Source organism: Patella vulgata, chromosome 1 (genome assembly GCF_932274485.2).
Source record: "Patella vulgata chromosome 1, xgPatVulg1.2, whole genome shotgun sequence".
Classification (NCBI taxonomy): domain Eukaryota; kingdom Metazoa; phylum Mollusca; class Gastropoda; family Patellidae; genus Patella; species Patella vulgata.
In genome coordinates this window covers 69,567,297-69,594,696 of record NC_065879.2, presented here as the reverse complement: position 1 = coordinate 69,594,696, position 27,400 = coordinate 69,567,297, and the positions used below count along the sequence as shown (strand labels likewise).

Here is a 27,400-nt window from a genome sequence, read left to right as displayed (position 1 = left end):
CGTTTCTATGTGCGCGTAAAAAAAACGCGAACTAAAAACTGCCTTACTGCATGATATCCTGGGCCCATCAGAAGAACAAATTGCTAAGTGGGATCAGATATTCCGGAAAGGGTAAGCCTAAGCATGTCATATCTGTGCACGTACACGGCAATCATCTCTATCTAGTCTCTAGGGTAAAACTAGATGTAGAAAGTAAACTCACGCAAATTCTCTGTAAAACGCAGACTTTGATTTATTTTGCCCCGGGGGGGGGTGCGGGGGCAGAATCTGAAATACCCGGAAACATTTCGGGTTACAGACGGCGGCGCCGGTCGACTTAACGTGTAGGGACCACCTCTCACAAGAAAATTTGGGATATGGGTCATTCGATGTCAAGTTGGCCAGGGGTGGGAAATCGCCCCCCTCACAAATAAATCTTGGAAAATATATATGTTATTGTACATGTAGAAACTAGAAGGTGTGCAAAATTTGTAGTTTGTAGCTTGAAAATTGACTGAGATACGTACATTTGAGTTTCATGAGTTACCGATAAGTTTTCGGAACAAAATATGTATCAATAATTTACTCGAGTTTCAGATATATTATTTTTACCTTTCTAGTGAAGATATACAGCTCAAATTTGGTAGTCTTAAAGAAAGAAGTTGTTGTGTAGATTATGAATCTGCTATCAGATTACCACACTGATCCGCAGTGAATATTGGCTAGGTCGCGACATTTAGTAGACTTTCACAATACTCTGTGTAACAGATTGTCAGATTACAGGTGAGTGGTGGCGTTCGCATGCTACGTAGCCATACCCCACCCCCAAAATTTAAAAAAAAAATGGTATAATTGTATGTTTTCCGGATTCTGTAGTGCTCCAGGGGGTATAAAGTAATAGATATAGATCCAAATTTTGGCCTCCAGAGATTGCCTGTAGTACTAAACAAGAAACATAAGAAGACGCATAAGTCTTCACTAGAATCCCAGAAAATTGGCCTCGAATATGGTTTCAGACACAAGGTCAAATTCAACGACAAAAGGTCTTCACTCTTTAAAACACACATGGATGTCAAAAATAAGTGTAGATTTAGAATCCTTGTGGAATTCCCATTCCAGAAATACTTATTCCAGCAATTTTGACATCCTATTGGTTACTGGGTTATGGTTATTTGAATAATGGCGGCCACGCCCATTTTGGCCCAAATCCCAAAATTGGATGAACTCTATCTCAGTAACCGTTAGTCGGAACAAGCTAACATTTGGAATGTCCGTTTTTTTCAGCCCTAATAAGCATAATATACACCAGATTTCAGCAAAATCGAAAGGGGTACGGTTTAACGCATTGGGTGATAATTGGCATGGTATGACACAAAACACAGATTTTGAAAAAATCGAACAAATATCGAGATAGCATGGGACAAGAATGGCTTTAACATATGTTGGAGACATTAGTGCAAACTATAATTACACCACGTTTCAGATTTATAGGTGCTCATCTATCGGGTTCTTTCGGCTCGAAAATACGAGGCAATTTTCGAAAATTTGTGTCTGAAACCATTATTCGAGTCCAATTTTCTGGGGATCTAGTGAAGACTGATGCGTTTTCATATGTTTCTTATTTAGTACTTTCGTTTCTCTCGATAGGCCACCCTATAATCTGATTGCAGATTCGTAATCTACACAAAACGTTCTTTAAGACTACCAAATGTGAGCTCTATATCTTCACTAGAAAGGTAAAAATAAGATTTCTGGAACTCGAGTAAATTATTGATAGGCCTACATATTTTGTTTCGAAAGCTCATCGGTAACTCATGAAAATCAAATGTCTGTATCTCAGTCAATTTTCAAGCTGCAGACCACAAATTTTGCACAGTTTCTAGTTTTTACGTGTAAAATAACATATATTTTTTTCCAAATTTCTAAAAATTGACATGGAGTGACCCATATTCGAAGGCTGTTATTTTAGCCCATGAATACAGCAACTTCAAAGTGATCTAACTAATATAGCCCTAGGTAACTGACCTAAATCCCAAACAACCAATCAATCGTCTCGGGGTATAGCGGGGGGGGGGGGGGGGCTCGCCCAAAATGTCGCACAAAAAAGAGTTGCTCCAGTCAAAATGTTTCAATCTATTAGTCAATTCAGTACATATTTATTGTATTCAATTAAAAGAAAAGTAACATTAGTGTTTTATTTGATTTCGGGCACTTTATTTTGTCAACTAGATGAAATAATAATTTTAGTTTTCATTTTACTCGTCTGCCCGAAAAGTCAGATTGCCCTAAAGTTAAAATGCAAAAATACCATTTCTAAAACTAAACGAAATACCCCAATGAACCAGTTTGACTATCCATGGTATCCCCAAACATCAGTGGTATTGGTCCGTGTCTCCCCGATGTCACTGGGGATACCGAGGATACAATTTGACAAACTCTATATAATGTATGATTTATTAACTATTAGTCTAGAATATATTCAACCATGTAATATACGTGACAATAACATCACTCTTGAACATGTGTCAAATTCGGCGTTGTCTTTACACATTAGCAGGGTTAGTGTTTATGCACGATATTGAATTTTGACTCTCTGGTCAATACTACTACGCCGTTGACCTTGTCTTTGCCTTTTCATTTTCGCCTCTTCGCTTTCTTCTTCTTCGTCGTCAGCGGCAGGTTGAATTAATTGGAAAGGAACAACCTTATCTTCGAAACATCCAAAAATATATCGACCCGGTCCATGAGGTGTTCGACCGATGAGGAAATTGGCAAAGATCTGTTCGTAGCCGTTATAATCTAAACGATAACGTCCACCCTGAAACATTATGTATTTAATTATATAATGCAGATAATATGAGTAGAAAACAAGACCAAAGATAGGTTGCCAGGCAACGAAACATACGCCTACGGTATAGCTAAATCGTCCGGTGGTCGACAAGGGTTCTCACTTATTTATTTTTTTGTAGGTAATTATAGGGATTTACAAGACAATTTCATACAGATCAGATTATAATTTGCGTCGTTTGAGGGTTCACAAGGTTTTACAAACTGAAACAAGGCTCTTAACTCTGGAAGTAATTTACAGATATTATTGAAATTGGACAGGATTTTTCGTTTTACTAATTTAAATAACGTATATAAATTTCATATAGATCATTCGAGTTTTCATAAGATTTAGCAAAGTGAAACAAGGGCCATAAACCTAGAAAATAATAATAGAAATTGCTGAAATTTAAAAGGCTACTTCGTTTCAGTAATTTAAATGATGCATATTAATTTCATACAGGTCGGATGATAACTTTCCTCATTCGAGCATCCACCAAGTTCGACAAAGTGAAACAAGGGCCATAATTCAATGGGATTCTTTGTTTCACTAATTTAAATGATGCATATATATTTCGTACAGACCAGGTGATAACTTTTGTTGTTAGAGCCTTCACATGGTTCAACAAAGTGAACTCTAGGCGTAATTAACAAAGATTGCTGAAATTCCATAGGCTTCTTCGTTTCAGCAATTTAAATGATGTGTATAAATTTCATTCAGATCGGATGATAACTATTAGAGCGTTTACTAGGTTCAACAATGTGAAACAAGGGCCATTACTCCAGAAAAAATTAACGGAAATTATTGAAATTAAATAGGATTTTTCATCTTACTGATGTAAACAACATACACCAATTTCAAAACAATCAGATGATAAATGTACACAAGAAATTGTGGACGACGGACCGACGTACGGATGGGGGCGACGGCGACGACGTTTCTATGTGCGCGTAAAAAAAACGCGAACTAAAAACTGCCTTACTGCATGATATCCTGGGCCCATCAGAAGAACAAATTGCTAAGTGGGATCAGATATTCCGGAAAGGGTAAGCCTAAGCATGTCATATCTGTGCACGTACACGGCAATCATCTCTATCTAGTCTCTAGGGTAAAACTAGATGTAGAAAGTAAACTCACGCAAATTCTCTGTAAAACGCAGACTTTGATTTATTTTGCCCCGAATTTGTTCCCTGGGTATAATTCTAAGATGCCTATTGTAACTAGGAATTTATAGGCTACCCAAGCAGGATAACATATAATATAAACAGACAGTAATTTGTTTACCGGCAGCATATTCCCGAAGCAATGGCCCGAGAAATCCCCTTTAGCCATTGCTGTATTTAGTCTGTTAATTTGAGTCTTTGACGGAGCGTGTCCATTCTCATCGTCCAATCAAATCTCTCTTGAGTAAAATATAGGGAATTTTCATGACTTAACAGGGGTGACCTCTTTTTAAAAAACCTAGTGTTTGTTAGTGATGATTTCAAGTAAAATTTTACCCTTGGATGCATCGGGAACAAACATCGATACTCGCATAGGTAAATTTGGCCGTCGCTGAAACTCGCTATTGGAACGAAAACTCTTTGGCTCAAATCTCCGATATAAATTCTATAAACGTGTACCAGTTATTATTGCCTTAAATATGCGATAATATTTATTCATTTTTGTGAAGAAAATCCATGAATTATCTATTTCTAGCCAGTTTGTTGAAACATAATACGTAAAATAACAGCCCATCTCTTTGATCTGATGTGTGGTCCAAGAGATGCTGAAACATTCCACGTGCACGGCGATTACCAAGTGTTTATATTGTAACTATTTTGGATAGCCTCGTTTATCACACAATTAGTTTCTCTGCAATATTCTGTTATGTACTATATGGTTAATTTAGCGTAATACATTTCGCGCGTTCTGACACTTTACGTAACATATTTAGAGCTCTGGTTACTCCCGATTGATTTTGTTACGTCGTTATGTACTGGTTGTTGATCGGACTGTTAACCAGTCATAATTTGGGACAGAAATTCGCTCTGAGTATGGCAGTGTTTGAGTGGGATAAGGTCTAATCAAACGAAACAGTGCGAGGAGTATGACCGGCAGTGACATATAAATTCCAGACGAAATAAATACAAACTTAGCTTTCCTTACATGTGGATAAACAACTTTTGAAATTGACAAGGCATTGGAGCCGGGCATGAAAAATCTATAAAAATCCCAGACTGCATTACCACCAGGAAAGGGATGGGCTAACACAGATGAATGGTTATTTTTAGACATCACACTCTTCCTCTCTATGACATTATGGGGCTGAGTATGCCGGCCGCGGAATGGGAAAGGCAATTTCTTTCTAGAATCTTCAAATTCCAACTCACAGAGATTCAGACTAGCAGGATCGAGTCTATACTTACATCCGTCATCTGCTCCATGCCTTTGAGGGCTCGAGCTATTGATACTTCGGGTGATAAACCAACCATATTCTGATAGAAATGCGCCATTTCCTCAGCATCTATCTCGTCATCCTCTACAAATACAGTAATCAACAATAATTAGATGAGTGACACGAGAGCGACACGCATGCCAAATCTCGCATAACGTAACATCCAACGTAACGTGGTGGTACTCAAACACTAAAGATAGGTTGCCTGGTTAAATCGTCCGGGCAGACAACAATGAAACATTTATAATACACTAAAATCTGATTAAGTAATTATCAGAAAATCATTAGAATTTGTTTGACCCATGCTAACGTTTAGTAGGCTATACAAAACATTTAATATCATGGATTTAGCCGTTCAAGTTATCAAAAATCATTGAAAATAAATATACTTGTTCATCTCCAAACCTTAAACTCTGTGTATCAATCTAAAGTCAATCGAAACGATTATATGTAGGCCTTAACACGGTATGGTGGTCCTTATTTTGCAAACTTTTGAAAAGTTAAGGGGCTACCCTCAATTTATGTTGAGAAAAAATGAAAAAAATAAACAAAAAAATAAAAAAAAAATATTTAGAGGAAAATTCGATCAAAATTCGAAGAAAATGTGACTTTTTGGCAATTTTTAGTTTATTTTTAAAGAAAAAAGGTATACATGAAAAGAAATGTTGTTTCTTGGTTAATTAGACTGTGAACAAAACAAACTAATATTTATAAAGCTACACAAGTTATTCCAATGTGTACACGGGACCTTGGTTGTTCGTCCCATCCGAACGACTATACAGCTGTCCTTGTCAGGCCCTCTGTCCTGCATCACGGACAAGAGGGAATCACGCTGGAAAATCTGGATGAACTTTCTCGGCCAATGCAGGGATCGAACACCCGACCTCCAGGCTAGCAAGCCAGCTCATACCCACTTAGCCACCGTGACCCCACTATAAAAGTGACTTTCAAAGGTGAATATTAAAACTTGTATTGCAGAGATTAAAATTTGGATGAACAACAATTTTTGTAAAACTTAGTGCAGATAAGACAGATTATTTGGTTATTGGGTCTTCTTTAAACAGGAAAAATTTAAACTTTGATCTATCCATACAAGCAGGAGATGATGCATTGTCACTTCCCAGAAAGCCAGAAAGCCAGAAATATTGGTGCAATGTTTAATTTTTTGGGAAAATAACAAACAATATCTGTAGAATAAGTTATTTTGGTAAAATACGTAAATATTAATACACTAATAAATTATAAATTCATTAGTTATTTCTCGCATAGATTCTTTTAATTCTGTACTTTATGGGATAACTATGGAAGCCTATAACTACCATTCATAATTTCTACTTTTCGCCTCTTCAGAACGCGAAAGTCGAAAAGTCGAAAAGTAGAAGTTGCGACAAAATGTTAGGCGACAACACGCTATACAAGCCAAAATCAACTTGAAAATAGGAAATTAAGAAATATTACACCGCGATAATAACGCCCCTCGTTTTTTCCTAATTTCTAATTTTCGACTTGCATTTTGGCTTGTATACCGTCTTGTCGACTTTCGACTTAGTCATATTTTTGTATTTATTGATGTCAATAAGAAGGCGCCAACACGCATACCAAGCCAAAATGCAACTCGAAAAGTAGAAAATAGGAAATAAACACACGCGCTATTAGCGACCTATCATTTTGGCTTGCTGTCGTATTGGCGACTTTTCAATACACATGTCTCAGACCTTAAACACTGTGTATCAACCTTAAGTCAATCGAAACGATTATATATAGGCGTAAACATGGCGTATAAATATAAAATCAATCAGATGACTCTGGCAGTAATTATCGAAAATCATGACCTTTAACACTGTGTATAAATTTAAAGTCAATCGGATATTAATTTTAGCCTCTAGAGCGCCCACAAGCAATTGTGGACGTCGGACCGACTGTCCGTAAATATACGTCCACATTTCAATTTGGGCGTATAAAATGTCTGGCGGTACCCATTTATGCTATGTTAGAAACAAGAGCATCGCTAACGCTGCAATATACGTCCACATTCCAGCTTTGATTGATATATGGTACTTTTTAAAATGAAGAGAATGAAATATGAAATTGCTGTAATATGATCAGAGGCAAAGAAGGCTAGGCGTCGGGTTTGTTTTGCCAAATATCCAGAAAAATACTAACAATAAAGTGGGTGTGGCACTGCCCCAGGAGGTCGGGGCAAGCATCAAAATAAATAGTTGCTGTCTTTATGGTATAAGGAATAAATATGCAAAGTTCCAAGATGATCCATTCAGAATTGCAGCATGTAGACTATAAATACAAAAACTGGGCATGGCTCTGCCCGTTGGGGTTGGATATGGAAACAATATAAATAGGTACCATCCTGTTATTGAAATGACAACATCAATAGTTGCCATCCTTAGGGTATAAGGAATAAGTATACCAAGTTCCAAGATAATCCATTCAGAATTGTGGCCTTTGGGTGTTAAAGGCAAAAATTGGGCGTGGCTCTGCCCCGGGGGGTTGGGGCATTCACCAAAATCAATAGTTGATGCCCTTAGGCTATAAGGAATACAAATGCCAAGTACCAAGTTGATCCATTCAGAATTCCGGCCTGTAAATGATATAAACATAAAAATTGGGCGTGGCTCTGCCCCTGGGGGTCGTGATATGCAGTTGTCGTCTTTGGTTATAAGGAATACATATCCCAAGTTCAAAGACAATCCATAAAGAATCGTGGCCTGTAGGCAACTCACAGAGACACAAAGAAAAAATGGGTGTCGCTCTGCCCCTGGGGGTTGGGCAATCACCAAAAAACAATTGGGGGCATCCTTAGGGAAAAGGAATAGGTATGCAAAGTTTCAAAAGGAAATGTTAAGAATTGCGGCCTGTAGGCGACACAAAAGGCACACAAATTTTGGGCGTGGCTCTGTCTCAGGGGGTCGGGCAAGCACCAATAATAATAGAGGTCAGCCTTAGGGTATAAGGAATAAGTATAAAAAAGTTTTCAAGACGATCGATTAAGCATTGCAGGCTGTAAGTGACATACAGACACACAAAAAGAAAATGGGCGTGGCTCTGTCCCTGGGGGCTGGGCATTCACCACAAACAATAGGGATGTTCCTTAGGATAGAAGGAGTAAGTATGCAAAGTTTCAAGGTGATACGCTAAGAAATGCAGTCTGTAGATGACAAACAATGAATAAAAGAAATGGGCGTGGCTCTGCCACTGGGGGTCGGGCATGCACCAAAAACAATAGGGATCATCCTTAGGGTATAAGGAATTTATATGAAATTTTTTCAAGACGATCGATTAAGAATTGTGGCCTGTAGGCAACACACAGACACACAAAAAGAAAATGGGCATGGCTCTGCCCCTGGGGGTTGGGCATGGACCCCAAACGATAGGGATGTTCCTTAGGTTACAAAGAATAAGTATGCAAAGTTTCGAGATGATGCGTTAAGAAATGCGGCCTGTAGACGACAAACAAACAAATACAAGAAATAGGCGTGGCTCTGCCCCTGGGGATCGGGCATGCACCCAAAATAATAGGGATCATCCATAGGGTATAAGAAATAAGTACGTAAAGTTTCAAGATGATCACTTAAGAAATGTGACGTGCAGGCGACACACAGACACACAAAAAGAAAATGGGCATGGCTCTGCCCCTGGGGGTTGGGCATGCACCCCAAACTATAGGGATGTTCCTTAGGGTACAAAGAATAAGTATGCAAAGTTTCAATATGATACTTAAGAAATGCGGCCTGTAGATGACAAACAAATAAATACAAAAAATGGGCGTGGCTCTGCCCCTGGGGGTCGGGCATGCACCAAAAACAATAGGGATCTTCCTTGGGGTATAAGGAATAAGTATACCAAGTTTGAAGAAAATCCAGTAAGAATTGCGCCCTGTAGGCGACACAAAGACACACGAAAAGAAAATGGGAAATGGGCGTGGCTCTGCCCCTGGGGGTTGGGCATGTACCCCAAACGATAGGGATGTTCCTTAGGGTACAAAGAATGTGTATGCAAGATTATAAGTTAAGAAATGTGGCCTGTAGACGACAAACAAACAAATACTAGAAATGGGCGTGGCTCTGCCCCTGGGGGTCGGGCATGCACCAAAAACAATAGGGATCTTCCTTGGGGTATAAGGAATAAGTATACCAAGTTTGAAGAAAATCCAGTAAGAATTGCGCCCTGTAGGCGACACAAAGACACACGAAAAGAAAATGGGCGTGGCTCTGCCCCTGGGGGTTGGGCATGCACCCCAAACGATAGGGATGTTCCTTAGGGTACAAAGAATGTGTATGCAAAGTTTCAAGATTATTAGTTAAGAAATGTGGCCTGTAGACGACAAACAAACAAATACTAGAAATGGGCGTGGCTCTGCCCCGGGGGGTCGGGCATGCACCAAAAACAATAGGGATCTTCCTTGGGGTATAAGGAATAAGTATACCAAGTTTGAAGAAAATCCATGAAGAATTGCGCCCTGTAGGCGAACCACAGACACACACACACACACACACACACACACACACACATACATACATACACACACACACACACACAGACAGGGGCGACGGCATAATACGTTCACATTATGAATGTGGACGTATAAAAAGGGATATTTTGGAACATGTTTCAAACGGTTCGTTGCTAAGCATGTCTAGTTCATTTCTACTTCTTCCCATGGCCCCCACAGCCACACACACACTAACAGGTGCATGCCAGTCCATATTTATGTATGTCTGCTAGAATCTACTTATATCACCACAACACAACACTGACAATTGGTTCGCTTTTCAGCTAACAAAACCGCTGTCCGGCCAAAACTTCATATCTTGCTTTGAAAACGTCCCCATATTGAAATTAACATGAGTTAGTCTCGAAATGACCGAAGTATTCTGTTGACGAGGCCTTAATCCTCATCACAGGAGCTGTATTGTGGAGATTCTTTAAACTGAACCAACCTTTATAGTCTATCATTTTAAAGAGTATATAGGGCAGACGTCGTAACCAGATGGGAAAATTTCCCATTCCTTTACATCCGGGTAAAAGATTATTCCAGATATCAAACCATTCTTTTAACATTATTTTACCTGAAAAATAAATAGATACAGTTGAACTTCGTTTTGTTAAACTTGTATTTTATTCCGAAAAACAATGTTTCAGTAAGCCGTGGTGTCGAAAGTTTTTTTTCGATCTTGAACATTATGTTACTCCAAATCAGAGGCGAAAGAGAGAGAGAGAGAAATGGTTTTTAACGTCCACTCGACACAAACTCAAATCAGAGGCACTTTCAATATCAATATAATAAATCAACAGTCATGCGTTAAAGGTCAAAATAATTTAGAGTCAATTTTAGAAGTGTCATCAGTGGGCTGAATGGTCGTATTTGCTTCACATTTCCTTTCCATCTAGAATTAAAATTATTTATGTCGTAGCGGGCTTATTAGCCTATAATGAGGAATAGGGTATGTCATTGATTGAAGTCGCTTCGAACCCAAACTTGTACTAGGTGGTATATTGCTTTAATTATTACCTCCCGTGTTTTCCTTTGTGGCCTTTTCTCTCATCACCTCAAAAAATACATGATGTACTTCATAACATTCCTTAGCCTTCGCACTATTTTTTTCCCAACCAGTAAATTCTAATATTTTCTGTAAAAGAAAACTGTCTGAAATGAATGGGGGTTTACCATGTTACTTTCCACACCAAACGGAATAGAAGGTGGGCAGGCGCCACTCTTAGTACTATGGGGAAATGTTTACCAGATAACAATCTGATTAAAATACAGATCTATATATTTCGTTTCGTTATTCATACTTTCGATGGCCTACACTACATGAAGATCGGACCGGTTGTAATGGCCGGTTGCGTCAGGTGATACGAGCGGCTTTTGATCCTATAACGCCAGACATTGATTATTAATCAACCACCGTTAACGTTTCTTGTGGTTTACTCACAATTCCGTGCACAGTACGCCAAGAACTCGCCGTAACAGACCGCTTCATTAGCTAATACATCCCTCACATTACCAGACCGCAGCTTATATAACAACTCTTCAAGATCCTAGTGATAGGGAAGACAGGTAAAACGAAATTTTGAACTATAAAAACGAAATGAAATAGTATCTTTGTTTTAATCAATATGGGCTAGATAACGTTAATTCTAGGAATTACAGCTGTCAGGTGTTATTATATAATCTCGGTGTCTTGTACGACCCGAAAGATCAGGCACACGGCATTGCCATACCCCACACCACTGTAACCAGGCAGGCCAATCTCAAGAACTTTCACGGCAAGCGCCGGAATCCCTCCCCCCCCCCTCAACCTACTTCCTCACCGAGTCAGCATCAAATTCACGGGGGCAAACCAATTGTCCCATTATTACCGCAGATGCCATGTTCGGTAAGTGCCACGAGTTCACACGACAGAGCCCACGTCATATTCCTAAAGCAATGGCCCGAGAAATCCCCCTCTGCCCATTGCTGGATTGGCTTCTGATATCGAGCTTTTGAGGGAGTGTGCCTATTCTTTCCGTTCAATCAAATCTATACCCAGTACAGCAACATGAGGTCTTACGTATGTTTACAAATCTCTTATCAACATATGACTGATGGGAAAGTGTCGTATGTTCAAGGTCAAACAATATCGGCGACATTAGCACATGGCTTAGTCCTTAATGCTAGATTCCCACTGTCGTGCGATACGTTATGCTACGTGCAGATACGTTCCGATGCGTTTCAAAACAATCAACACAATTACTACGACTGACCTCAATATATATGATAAGACCCGATAGGATCACCACGATTACTCCACGATTAAACCGCGAAGCGGACTGCCCTATATATGCAAATCAATAAACACGGGGCTTTTCGGTGAAAATTTCAATGAAAGTACGATATTAGTACCCGAACTATTGTAAAAAAAAATATAAACAACCCTGTGATGAGGCAGTTTTTTTTTTTTAATTGCATAATGTTGTTTATTCATTTATGCACGTTATCTGAACTAGGTATGATTAATTTAAAACCACCGATCGTCATTTACATTTTCGGACTATTTATTTTTCATGGCTTATTCCACGATCAAACGTACTCAAAATTAAAGTGGCTAAATCGACAATATTTGGGACCTAGAAATTGACACAAATAGGTCGCAACGCATATAATAATGTAATATGATGTATATAAACTGACTTACATTCAATCGTTTCGGTTTTTACTAAAATTCCTAATCAATTATGTTCGGCGAAATACGCCATAAGTCTCAATCGAATGGTAATTTCTAGCGTCTGGTTATTCCAGTCTACAACCGATAGTATTTATTGCACATTCTCTCCAAAAAAGAATATGACGTTACCGTTTGACATGACTTGTGAAATAATGTCTAGCCTCGTTCTTTCAGTCCCTTGTTACAAATGGCGCTGAAATGCATTATGGTACACGTTCGTGTACCAATGGTAAAATGTTTATTCTGTCTTAAATATTGGATATCAGAAGCCCATCTTTTCCCGGTAAGATTACAACATCAATGTTGATTTAAATTGACAAATAATTCGTGTTTTCAATGTCGAAGACTTTGGATGATATTGAGATATAGAGTAAGTTAAATTAAAGATGCATTCCACGAAAGTATTATATTGTTATTCCCATAAAGAAAGAGAGAAAGAGAGAAATGGGATTTAACGTCCACTCGACACAGACTAGGTCATTTGGGACTAACATATGGTTCAATTTTATTTCAATAATTCGCTTGCGCGTAAGGCCGGTCTTTACCAGTTTGGACAGGCGACTCTACTCCTTGTCACGCACAACAGGGGAATATTCCAATAAAAATATGACAAATTTGGTATAACATGGAAAGTATAGACAACCAGTCTAGAATGGCTATTATAACCGTTGTGAGAACAGCGAGGCTGCGAAAAATCGACGAAAGAGAATTTACTTACGCTTTAATATCTATGGTAAATAAACAGTAACGACCAATACATTCTGCAAATGCCCATCTCTACTTTATTGAAGTCACGTGACAAACAAGGCTGGTTATATTTTTACGACTCTAGGTAGTTCTTGGGATTAAAATGTTTCGAGAGGAATTTCAAGCAAACTTTTTATAGATAAATATGTTTTTAGTTCAAATATATCACCAAATCACACAGTTTGTTCCCACCCGACACGCCCGAATTGGAGCACATAACTAGTATTGCAGCCCCATACATACGGTGTAAAATTGACACTGCTATGATAACCCTTCCCCATGCATCTTTATGTGTAAATGCAGTAAACACTTTAGGGGTGTAGTCGATCCAAAACAGACCCTTTAACGTCCACTTGTTGGATGTAGCTCTTTTAGTTGGTAACACTAATTGTAGAAGCCTCAAGTTTTAAAAACGCCTAAGGTATGTTGTACATTAATAATTTTCAACGCCTAAAGCCTTTAATTACACTCATTTTAGCAGTGTGCTTATTTTCATTTTACTCAACTCTAACATAAATATAATAAACGTTTCGTCAGTACATTAATTTTAGTAAAATTATACAATTGAATGACATGCTAAAATTTCTTAAGCACACCTACGAATGATTTGTCATGACATTGAGATAAATTTGTCAAATAAATGTGTCAATTACTGACACTTGTCTTGTCAAATCAAATTTAAAACAACTCATATTCAAACATTATTTGGTTTTGTAGTACTGTGCTCCGAATCACAAACGGGCGTGTATATTTTTGTATAGCTTATTTTTTAATCTCTCAGTCCACAGAAGAGGTTCATTCATCATCATACAGGAATCAATATCAGTAGTGTGCGAATATTAGGGACCTTTCAAATCGGTACGAAAACGAATACGAAAACGAAAGCGTCATCGATTCGTGTGTACTTGTGACGTCAATCCGTAATGAGTGTTCGGCCAGTGAAAAACGTTACGCGTATGGAGCTGGATTTACGTAGGTATGCAAACGAATATGTTTCTTGTCTCATATATTGAATTTTCCACCATTTTTCGAGGCTTTGTGTATATTGTTCATTTTTTAGAGTTCGTAGAATGTGCTCAACAGCAATATTCTGTTTGATTTGTTGTACATCTGCCAAAAAATCTATTGAAAACTTTGCCTTGACCGAGAAGTTCATTGAGTGGAAATTAACGCGATCTAGCTATTATCGTACGTCGGATTGCGAAACGGCGTGTAAGAGGATACGAAAACGAAAACGTAAAGGAACATATGTTCGTTTTGGTGTTCGTTTTCGTACCGATGCGAAAGATCCCTATTAATAGAAACATACCTTATGCGCAATTCAAAATGCGTAATATGGAGGGATAGTCATTTCTGTGGCAAGAAACATCCTAACAATTTCTTTCTATAATTATGCTAAACCACCAACTACTACCGCAAGATTGGCAAATTGCACTGAAAACAAGATTATTATATTTTTTGTACCAAACCCACAGGTGTTGACAAAGTGTGCCAGGCGCCTGGTTATGGTACAAAAGTCAATATTTTACATAAATCTTTCAAGCAATAAATTGAGGATTATAGCCTAAATACGTACGTTCATAACAACATCAAGATCCTCCATTTCCAAACATTTATTACCATCAGCATCTGTTGAAGAACATATACGACACATTTAACTCCAATAAGGTCATCACTTGGAAACTAATTATCATAAATCCTTTAAATTCCATATAATATATTATTTATGATAACAAAAAGTAATAATACAAATATCGGATGATAAATATTGTAACGAGTGTTCACAAGAAATTTTAGAAGACTGATAAGCTAAGTGGCATGTATAGGTTTGTTGATGCCCGGGACAAACCCATTGAGTGTATGTCCAAAAGACTCAAGTATACGGCCTAGTACCCAGGATATGACAAAGGAAGACATAAATATTATTATGCAATCAGGTGAAAGTTGTGACCTCTAGAGTGTCTAAAAGCTAAAAACGTGAAATATCGTACAATCAGGGGCCATAATCCATGAATTTATGGTCCGATACGCCCCAATATCGAAATGAACAGAGATCTTTGGGAGACAGACCCGTATATCAAGTTTCGTCAAAATCGGATAAAAATTGTGACCTGCAGAGTGTCCACAAACAAATTGTGGACGGACAAGGGAGACGGTATAATATAAAACAGTCTGTACAACAAAGTTAGAAGCGATAATGTCACATTTGGATGCCCGCGGCCATCGACCCCAACCCCACACCCCACCCAGACCCCGCTCCCATCACGCAACTTCAACGATATACGACCGAAGTGCCACTTCATTAATTCATCCACTTCGGCATAGACATAATATATTTACCGAAGAAATTAAAGTAATACTCTAATTTATCTTTCTGAAACTGTGTGAGGAATACTTGTGCTTTCGGCATCTTTACTTCTTGTCTTTAAAGTACTGTAAACAAAAACAAAAATGTAAATGTAAAGTAACAGTATTATAGAAAAAACAAAGCCACGATCATTTCATCCAAAACTGTCTCCACTGTCAGGGAAAAATATCAGTCTGGAAAAAAATAACGTAAACATTTGTGTACCTGATCATTGGTGGAGACATTTCCCGTAATTTTTTAAAATTATAATCTCGCCAACAATCACGTGCCCTAACCTTATTTACATCTCAGTGACCTTGACGAAAAGATCTAGCCATCCGTGAACGGTTAAAAGCTAAGGTCCATTGCAGATATCGTCATAGGTCAATAGATGTAAATAGGGTTAGGATAAGAATTAGGGTGAGAGGTATATGCCTAGGCCTAACCCTAAATCTCTTTAGAAGAATAAAGGGTAAATTGGGCCCAAGTCAAGTCTCCTAAAAAGGGTTGGGGTTAGGGTTGGTATTCCCCAAGTAGACTCATTAATATGCGGCGACCATGCTTGACTCAACTTGAGTCCAATTTACCATTGACCATTTTTAAACGCTGGCATATATACAGTGTGACACGGCAATAAACAAGTATCAGTTTATTCAACTATAAATGGTCAAAGATCACATTATTGCTTTTTTTTCATACACTGTTATTTAAAACATTGTGTTACTAACCTATATTTACACATATATGAGGGGGGGGGGGTTGGATGGCTGAATGGTTAGCGTGAGCGCGCTATATCATAAAGTCTGTCATTGAGTCGACTGGCGTGGTTTCGAATCCCCGGTTGTACGTGGCAAGGAGTAGGGTCGCCTGTCCAACCTCGTGGGTTTTCTCCGGGGCCTCCGGTTTCCTCCCACTGCTAAAGACCCCTACGCGCAAGCGAATTATGTAAATAAAATTTTAAAAACATATGTTAGTCCCGAAATGACCTAGTTTGTGTCGAGTGGACGTAAAACCCCATTTCTCTCTCTCTTTTTACACATATATGAAATATATGAAGCGAGTTCTCTAAACGAGTTACCTAACTCTTATAATACCCTTTCCGTAATCATTTCAGGACTCAAACTTTTCAGACAAGGCTGTTTCTTCAACTTCTGGCGTTAGATTTACAACACACCCACTGGCGTTAGATTTACAACACACCTAACGTACGTTAACTCCCATTTGTCGGAGACCCAATGAAAAACGGAATTATACCTTTAATGGTATAACTATTACGAAAAAAGTGTGGATTTTATACTATTGGTGTAACCTGTAATATTTTTCATAATATCGCCCCGCTTGACATTTGATAGGTCAAATGTAAAAACCTGGTGGCGCAAATCTGTAAAATTAATGGAAGTTATTAACTTAGACGTATACATGTTTCCACATTAATTATCCTGCGTTTGAACAACTTGGGGTACGAGTGTACTATGGCCAGGAACCATGGAGGTGTATATATACACATCTATGCCAGGAATCCAGTGACACCGGTTAAATCTGTTAAGAACAGCTTAATCTTCGTCAAGGTCGCTGAGATATAAAATAAGGTTAGGGCAGGTGATTGGTGACGAGATTGTAGGTTAGGGTTAGGGTCAGCGTTGTGGCTTGGTCCAGGATTAGGGTTGGCATTAGCGCTAGCCCTGTTTACCTTTGACCAAACTTGAAGTTGGCCTTATCAAATAGATCTAACCCAGTGGCACCATCGAGGCCATCTTGGGATTGTGACGTCATACCAAAATTTCAAAGAAACAAGTCGTATGTCGATTAGATAGTGATTGAATTGGCGGAGCCCTGGGCTTTTTTCGAAGAGCGTCGGCCCCAAGAAGAACAACAAGAACAACAAGGCGAATAGCGCCTTGGGCCCTGTTCCCTTCTCCAAAAATATCATATTCGCAACTGACGGTCTAAGACAGATTTGTGTTTTAATGTTTTGCAAACAATTTTATTTGTACATGACAAATCAAATTCAATAGTCAAATCAAGACAAATAGAAATTTTATTTTTTACCAACCACATAAAAACCCATCAATAACGCTAGGGAATCTTTAAATTAAAAAACGTTGTAACCGATAAAAAACAAGGCGACAACTTCAGTTAATAAACCCAATAAATTTGTTTCCAAAGAATGCTACAAGGCTGGTGACCTCATTATTATATAAACCGATGTCTTTCGCGTACTTTAAAGATAGTTTCCCGCCTACAGACTGTGTTGTTTGGTGATATATTTGGACTATAAACATATTCAAACTAATTATTCTATCAAAAAATTGCTTCAAATACCTCTCAAAACTTTGTATTCGCGGGGAGATACCCCAAGCTATAAAAATCTGTCTTTTTCTTAGAAGCCATTTTTACCACCTAACTTGATTGAGGGAGGGTTCATTTTTACCGTCATTTAATTAGAGTCTGTTACACGTTTACAATCCTCAATGTTCCCAAAACCGTCTAACCAATACGCCGTCGGACATGTTTGCCCAGTGCTGGCCCCATAAGTGTTTTTCGGGTAATCCAGTATTTTCTTTTAGTAGGATTGGGCGTATATACTTTCCATATATACCAAATTTGCCATACTTTTATTGGAAATAACCAGCCGATAAATACTTTCGTGACAATGTATCTTTAACATAGTATTCATTGGAAATGCATGCACTGTTTGATTCACTGTGATTTATCAGTGCAGTAAATTATAGAGAAATTATAGAGGGGTCTATTTATATTGGATTCAAAGCCTGTCACATTAGCCCTAGACAAACCTTGACAGTGCATTTATATAATAATTTATTTTATTTTTATTTATTTGATATATTATGGACATCATATATTGACAATAAATACCTGTGGGAGACGAGCATACACGAAATGACATATTACTGGCTGCCTAAAATGATAATGTTTTCGTTGACAACTTAATGATTAAATTTATTAACTGATAAAGTATCGACAATTATTGTTATTTTTAAAAGAATACTTTCTAGGTAATGGCGTGTGAGATTGAGATCTGTTTCTAAAGGGCATAGTTGAATGTAAGACGAGCGGAGCTATGCTAAAATCTTTTTGTAGACCGACTAATACTCATAGGAAGGAGTCATTATGAGATATTGAATAAATATTTTATGAACAGAGGTCGCTTTCATTTATAGCGGAAAGAAGGAATGAAAACTTGTTTTATGGGGTTCTATAAGACAAGCCACCCCCACCCCCAACGTTTCGTTTCCTTATAGTAACAACGTATAAATACCAAAAGACAAAACCACTTGCTAATATGTCAAACCACTACTTTAAACTTTTCAACCGTGACAAAGTATAATAGTGAGATACAATCTTAGATATCATAACTCAGTACAAAAATAGAAAACATACTATCGAATTTCGGCCAAAGGCAAAAAAAAAAGTAGGTTTTACAATCTGTGAAGATCAACCGAAGAAATATTAGACTAGACTATTAATTTTAAACAAAACATCGTCTTTGAAGGTCATCAGTTGGAGGTCGTCAGCTAGTTTAATGTAATAGGAACCATACGTTTAGAATTGCGCTGAATATCGTCGACCTAGTGTACTAGAGAGACGTCAACTAGTTGAGAGAGAGAGAGAGAGAGAGAGAGAGAGAGAGATGGTTTAGCGTCAACTCGACACAAACTAGGTAATTTCGAGACTAACATGGTTTAATCTTTATTCCAATAATTCGCTTGCGCGTAGGGGTCTTTATCAGTGGAAGGAAACCGGGGAACCCGGAGAAGATTCATTCCTCAATGACGACCTTATAATACAACGCTCACGCGTTAATCATTCGGCCATCCAACCCCCATTTTATTTTAGAAATTTGGGTTTAGATTTGATTAAAACTAGCCTTCAATGTTGAACGGAAAATCGCAAGGTCAGGGGTATCATCACGATGTTGGCCGAGAACGTTTTCTGGAATTTTCCAGAGCTTATGTTTGTCAGTGGTGTAGGACAGAGGGCGTGAAGAGGAATAGAGAATAGTCGTTCGGGTGATACGAAAAATATTCGGCCGAATATATCAAACCTGTTTGATTCGGTGAATCATTCGGCCGATGACAGTGGACACACTAGGCGAATTTCGACGCCGATTGATTCAGCCGAATCATTCGGCTAGTGTGTCCACCGGTTTAGTTATCCCAGTTTGTGCAGAAAATGTGGGACGTCTTAATTGATTGTTGCTAATGACTTAAAATATCGGCTATTATATGGAAGACCAAACTGCTCTTTATTCAGTATTCTTAATTCTCATTTTTTTTTCATTTGGTGTCGTATTTCGACTTTTGTAAAACAATAATTGATTTGTAAAATAAAAATTAATTTGTAAATGTTAATTTTAAGATACAAATGTTGATTTTAAGATACATAAGATACAAATGTTAATTTTAAGATACAAATGTTAATTTTAAGATACGAATGTTGTAATACGACAACAAATGAAGAAATAAGAATTAAAGATGCTCTTGTGAATGTGTTTAAATCAATTTATTCTGACACTGCACCCAGTTATTTAAAAGAACTCTTTGATTTCTATACTCCCCGGCGATCGTTGCATATTTTGGATTCCTAAATATACCCTTCAAAAAAAAGTAGGGGATTTTCAGAAACAATACAAAACTGCGGAAATGCACTGCTGTTTTTATTAGAGGTAACCAGTGTATGTTAATATCAGGCCAATTGCCTACACATGAACATAAACAGTTCATATGGGCGGCTTATCTGATGGCCTCTTTCACTCGCAAAGAGATACACTGTCAAAAGTGAAAATGGACGTTTTTTTATTTTTGTCTTAATGATGAGTAACTGCTCCACCAATCCTCAGACATTCAGCAATTCGTCGTGGCACCTAATCAACCGTCCAATCACGATTTGGGGCAATCTGACTCACTCCTCTTGCAGTGCCACGGCCAATTCTTGCAGTGTTGTCGGTTGACGTTGACGTCGACGAACACGTCTCCCGATCAAATTAAACGTAAGAAATTAAAGCAAAGATACACTAAACAGTAAATCTTATGCAAGAACCGATAGGAAAGCAAACATGGACAGGATAAACCAGAACGCGGCAGTTTTCATCATCAACCCTTCCTTGAAGTGTCAAATTTGACAATGAACCCCTCCCACGTGTATGACGCTATTGCGTGTCGCACATGCGGCTCAGTGGTTCTGTTGGGGCGATAAGTTCTTCATCTGTGAACATACTCTTAAAGCATGTCAAGTGTCCATGACTATTTATCATAACACAACCTGCATAGGTATTTGCATTTCAATATCCCCTACTTTTTTTGAAGAGTATATAACTGTCCTAGTTTACAGACGTTACTTTCTCATTACATTTTAAGACTAATATCTGGGTCATTAAGTCATGAAAATATAACTTAGTATGCTAAATATATGCCACAATACAAAACCTTAGATATGGAAAAATTGATACATTCTGATAGGTTGGCAGCCAACAAAAGATACGACCACAGCCTATCACAGCAGTAAAGTCGTTCGAGCAGTACATAAAAGTTGTCGCAACCGGATAAGCGTCTACACTATTTTTCAGGAATTAAAAAGGTTTTTTGTTTTACGGATGTAAATATACTATCTATAAATGGAACACAGCCACATTTCCTTGTGGGCGAAGAAAACGATGAAAATTTGAGGTAAACTTGGGTTTAAAAAATTGAATCATTTGATGAACCCGGGCCCGTTTATTTATCAAATGGTTACCTGAGAAAGATTTTTCCAGACCAGCACACGTCTAAGCTGACAAGCAAATTTAGTGCATGCGCTGCCAATGTAAATGCCTATGAGGGATCTTCGACATTCAGCCAAATTTGAATTATTTGATGAACCCGGGGCCCGTTTATTTATCAAATGGTTACTTGAGAAAGATTTTTCCAGACCAGTACGACATTTGCGTAAACTTATAATACACGCCTAAGCTGACAAGGAAGTGTTTTAAGTGCATGCACTACCAATGTAAAAGCCTATTCACCCAAATTATCCCAAAACCCATCTGTGTCCGTCCAAATTGCTTACTCATATTTGACCACTGTCAAAGTTCGACATAGATTATATTTGGCATTTGCCTTATCAATTACATATCAGCAAAATTTATTTCATGACATATCTCTGTGACCCATTTCAATTAGATTTAGTTTTCGGGGTTTTACCCTTCAGATTTGACAAAGAGATATCTCTGGTTATTGCACCATATTTTTGCAAAACCTGGAGTGACAATAAGCGCCTCTTTGGTGTTGATGTGGTATAGAAAGTCTGCGTTATACGTGACATGCTTCACAGACAGGTTCGATTATCGTTGCAATGATACTTGACAATCGAGACTATCTTGTCAAAATTTTTGCTCAGAAGAAAGTAATTTGATTGAACTTTTGCATAATAATATATTCATTTCTCATTATCTATTTTTGAACTATTATTATAACAACAGCGACCAGCTCTTGATTTAAATCTTACATAACGCATCTTAAAGGGGCCACTATTCGCTCTGTTTCTTCGGCGGTTGTGATGCTGATATTAGATAATACAAATTTTATTCATCAGAAGACATACAAACAAGGTCCAACTTAGTCATTGTCACGTACAAATGTGTATCGAAACAATGTCACTTGACTCAATGACAGGCCTTACGACCTAAAGTGCACGCGTTATAGCACTAAACTACACCCCTCAACCTCTCGCTGCAAAAAAAAGCCTTCACGGGAGAACTAGAATATTCTAATTATTTCTTCTACAACGATCATACTACCTATCGTACTAACAACACTTGATTTGATTAAATGGGATACCCAATGCTCTGTGTGTCATGACTAAGAATGCACGTAAATGAACTTGACAATTTGGTTATTTTCCAGCAATAGTATTATAGGGGTCATACTCATCATCGACAAGAACGTCGGCCAATTGCGTGCAAAGTATTACAAAGATTTCTTGCCAGGCAACGAAACATTCGACCACAGCAGCTAAGTCGCCCGGGCAGTCAAAAAGAGTTTTCGCATATTTTTTCTTTAGTCGGTAATGAAACATTTACAATATACTAAAATCTGATTAAGTCTATCAACTGATTAAGTAATTATCAGAAATCATCAGAATTTATTGGCTTCTAGTTTTGCCCCATGCTAACGTTTGGTAAACAAAACATTTAATATCATGTTCAAGTTATCAAAAGTCACTGACATCTGTATGATTTTAAAGTCAATCGAATGATATCGTTGGCATCCTCAAGATTTTTCAATATAATCAAGGGCCATAACTCTGGCAGTAATTATCTGAAATCACTGAAAATCAATAGGCTTCTTCGTCTCATAAACACTGTGTATAAATTTAAAGTCAATCGGATATTAACTTTGGCCTGTAGAGCGTCCACAAGATTTTTTGAAGTGATCAAGGGCCATAACTCTGGCAGTAATTATCGGAAATCGCTGAAAATCAATAGGCTTCTTCGTCTCATGGCCCTAAACACTGTGTATAAATTTAAAGTCAAGCGGATATTAACTTTAGCCTCTAGAGCGTCCACAAGATCTTTTGAAGTGATCAAGGGTCATAACTCTGGCAGTAATTATCGGAAATCGCTGAAAATCAACAGGCTTCTTCGTCTCATGGCCTTAAACACAGTGTATAAATTTAAAGTCGAGCGGATATTAACTTTAGCCTCTAGAGCGTCCACAAGCAATTGTGGACGACGGACGGACGGACGGGGGCGACGACACAATATACGACCACATTTCAATGTGGGCGTATAAAAATCATGTTTTGAATTTGATTTGAGAAGTGTAATGTGCAAAATAACTATTATACCGTACTTTGTATTATTCAAAAGTGTGTTCTGTATTTTAGCACTGTAACATTGGTATTGTGGAGCAATGGAAATTACAAATACGTATTTTGAACGGCTAACATTTGCATTTTGCACCGTTAACATTGAAATAATATTGGCAACGCTATTCTTCCATAACCAACAAGGCAATAGATGTCATATAGATATGCATATACGTAACACCATATCGAAAAATTATATGTTTAGTAAAATCTGACAAAATTATGTATAATTGAAATTCTGCCATAGCTGATATCGACAAAGACGAACTATAGCTTACATTTCATAAACTATTTATGCAACCAACAGAGAAGAATAAATGTGTCTTATATAAAATGAATATTAGGGAGGATCTCATGCATGTCTCCATAAACCATCTTTTTTTCCCAGTGCACGTAATACAATCACACAAAACCTTACGTCACGAATCACTAATTCATAGATATTATCATTTCCAAAAATATATATGCCTGTTTAGATATTTAAAAAAATAGGTTATCAGGTTGTCGTATTTTTATCAAAATTAAAAAAAATTTACAACACACTAAAATCTGATTACGAGTAACAACCAATTTGGCTTCTAGTTCGGCCCTATTCTAACATATACATATAGCATACAAAACATTTAATATCAATTGCCATAATCATCGGAAATCGTTGAAAATTGACAAGCTTCTTGGTCTCATGACCTGAAACACTGTATAAATATAAAGTCAATAGGATATCAACTTTAGCCTCTAAAGCGTCCACAAGATTTTTCAAAGTAATCAAAGGCTATAACTCTGGCAGTAATTATTGTAAATCGTTGAAAATCAATAGGAGTCTTGTCTCATGACCTTAAACAGCGTGTATAAATTTAAAGTCAATATTAACTTTAGGCTCTAAAGTGTCCACAAGATATTTCAAAGTGATCAAGGGCCATAACTCTAGCATTAACTATCAGAAATCGCTGAAAATCAATAGACTTCTTCGTCTCATGAACTTAAACATTGCGTATAAATTTAAAGTCAATCGTATATCAACGTTAGTCTCTAGGGTGTCCACGAGATCTTTCAAAGCGATGAGGGGCCATAACTCTGGTAGTAATTGTGGACGCCGGACCGACGGAGGCGACGACAATATACGACCACATTTTAATGTGGGCGTATAAAAACGGCTTGAAAACACCTATTTCCAATATATCACACATGGCATTGACTGTTTTTAATTCTGATTTGAAAGAACAATAGCCCATGTTAGATGGTTACGCTAAACATTAAGGTGTGTACCAGGCTATGAAACACACGCACACACAAGTCGTCCGCACGGTTCACAGGGAATGTCGTATATTATTTTGTAGGTAAATATTGATCAAAAGTATCAGCCGATGAACAAATTATAAGAAATATTTAAAATATGATTGGTATTTAGTTGTTCCTGGTGTTAATATTTTATTTCACAAAACATGTACCGATAATAAAATGATATAAATTCGCACATAAATTTCAAATCAATCGAGTAATTAATAACTTACGCCAACAGTAATTGAGGCGGTATGACATCCTTCATTCGCATACACAACCTATTGCTATGCAAAAGATGACTTATCAAACGTATTGGTCTAAAAGAGATGTGGTGTACATGTAGAGCAAATGTAAAATGTTAGGTTGAATTGTGATAGCGTCTGGTTATTCCAGTCTACACCGAAAGTATTTCCTGCGCATATAGAATAAGAATACGTCGTCACCGTTTGACATGATTTATGGAATACTAGCAGGATACCCGGCTTCGCTCGGGGGTCATAACTCTGAAACCGGAAGTGGTAGACTAACGCCACCTGGCCTATGTTACTACCTTGTCCGAGTAACCCCTATACCCCAAATTTCAGACTCGGGGCAGACCTAGTGTAGCCGCCAACCCCGAACAGACCGGCTTCGCTCGGGGGGTCATAACTCCGAAACCGGAAGTAGTAGACTAACGCCACCTGGTCTATGTTACTCCCCGGTCCGAGCTACTTCTATACCCAAACTTTCAGACTCGGGGCAGACCTAGTGTAGCCGTCAACCCCGAACAGACAGACTTCGCTCGGGGGTCATAACTCCGAAACCGGAAGTGGTAGACTAACGCCACCTGGCCTATGTTACTCCCCGGTCCGAGCTACTCCTATACCCCAAATTTCAGAGTCGGGGCAGACCTTGTGTAGCTCCCAACCCCGAACAGACCGGCTTTGCTCGGGGGTCATAACTCCGAAACCGGAAGTGGTAGACTAACGCCACCTGGCCTATGTTACTCCCCGGTCCGAGCTACCCCTATACCCCAAATTTCAGACTCGGGGCGGATGTGGCCGCCAACCCCGAACAGACAGACATCGCTCGGGGGTCATAACTCCGAAACCGGAAGTGGTAGACTAACGCCACCTGGCCTATGTTATTCCCCGGTTCGAGCTACCCCTATACCCCAAATTTCAGACTCGGGGCAGACCTAGTGTAGCCGCCAACCCCGAACAGACCGGCTTCGCTCGGGGGGTCATAACTCCGAAACCGGAAGTAGTAGACTAACGCCACCTGGTCTATGTTACTCCCCGGTCCGAGCTACCCCTATACCCCAAATTTCAGACTCGGGGCAGACCTAGTGTAGCCGCCAACTCCGAACAGACAGACAGACAGACAGGCAGACAAACGACAGTCACAAATATATATATAGATAGATAGATGTGGAATATGTTTAGCCGAATATGTTACAAATGCGCCGAAACGCATTATGGTACTTTAAAGATCCCCTGACAGTTGGAGATTGACATAAAAGTAGGCCCCAGCATGGACATTATAATAGTGTCATTTTAACTTCAACTTTTTTTATTTGCATTTTACGTCCATTAGGAACATTATACACAAAACATACACATACATCAATATATATGTATACAAAAATATATTTTACATGGAATAATATATTGGGATAACATCATGATATAATGAAATGAAAATATAATAACACCGCGATTGTAACACAGGAGCTGATTCTAAATGGCAATGGACGGAGAGCTAATTGAAGTTACAAAACACTTACCTTAAATAGTCAGAAGTTTAATATCACGAATGCTTCAACGCAAATCAATATATGAATTATTTTGATTTAAGTAGTGCACATACGTCGTCTACACGAGAACTCAACAAAGTGGTGCAGTCTACGTTTACGTAGTAAATGGAATATTCCATATTTGACCTCGTCCTAGTAAAGGGAGGGCCAGGCTGTTCGTCTATAAAAGTTACATTTAAAGTGACAAAGCGACGATATCAAATTTAAATCATAGGTTCGCGTAATTATGTATTGTATTTCGGTCACTTTCTCGCGCGTCTCTGGCCCTAACTTTCGGGCAATCCGACTTTTCGGGCAGACGGGGTAAAGTGAAATCAAAAATATTTCATCTATAGTTGGCAAAATAAATCTAATGGCTGGGAATTCAAGTCGGCATAGAGTGAGATTTCGTTTGCAACCCGATTATATTATTCACGGGCTATAATAGAAAAACGCATTTACGGCGGTTAAAGTTTCAATTGATTGATTGGTTGTTTGGGATTTGGAATTCGGGTAATTCACATAAGGTAGGCTCCGCTCCTTCGCCTCTCGCAGTCGAAATTTTTTCGGGCATTTCAGGTCTGCCCCCCCCCCCAACTTACATTCATCGAGTCCGTACGCCTGTGTAGGAGCCTCCCCAAGAAAATTTGACGGCCGTATAAACGCCTATTCTTGCTGTTCCAGCCCGTGAATACAGCAACTTCATTGTGGACCGATCTAGCCTAACTTAGGTGGCAGACCTGTTGAATTCAACCAATCAATCAATCATTTAGTCCACGGAGAAGCGGGCATTGGGGCATCGCCCTCTCCGAAAAAAATTAGAAAGTTTTACCGATGCAAATGCGTTGTTCTGCTATCCTAGCCCGTTAGTTAGCGACTTCAAAGTTGTCCAATACAGAACATGGGTTTGCAACCGAAA

General features: G+C 38.4%; 1 protein-coding gene across 1 annotated transcript; it reads right to left on the bottom strand.

The window, feature by feature from the left end:
* Positions 1–594: 594 nt before the first annotated feature.
* LOC126821916 (uncharacterized) lies at positions 595–26,592 on the bottom strand. The gene is made up of 7 exons (XM_050550539.2): positions 26,473–26,592; positions 15,554–15,646; positions 14,790–14,842; positions 10,771–10,888; positions 10,199–10,327; positions 5,215–5,327; positions 595–2,797 (listed from the first exon to the last, which is right to left on the bottom strand). Exons 2-7 carry the CDS (start codon positions 15,621–15,623, stop codon positions 2,546–2,548), a joined length of 735 nt encoding a protein of 244 aa, XP_050406496.2. The 5' UTR covers positions 15,624–15,646; positions 26,473–26,592; the 3' UTR covers positions 595–2,545.
* Between the last annotated feature and the right edge of the window lie 808 nt (positions 26,593–27,400).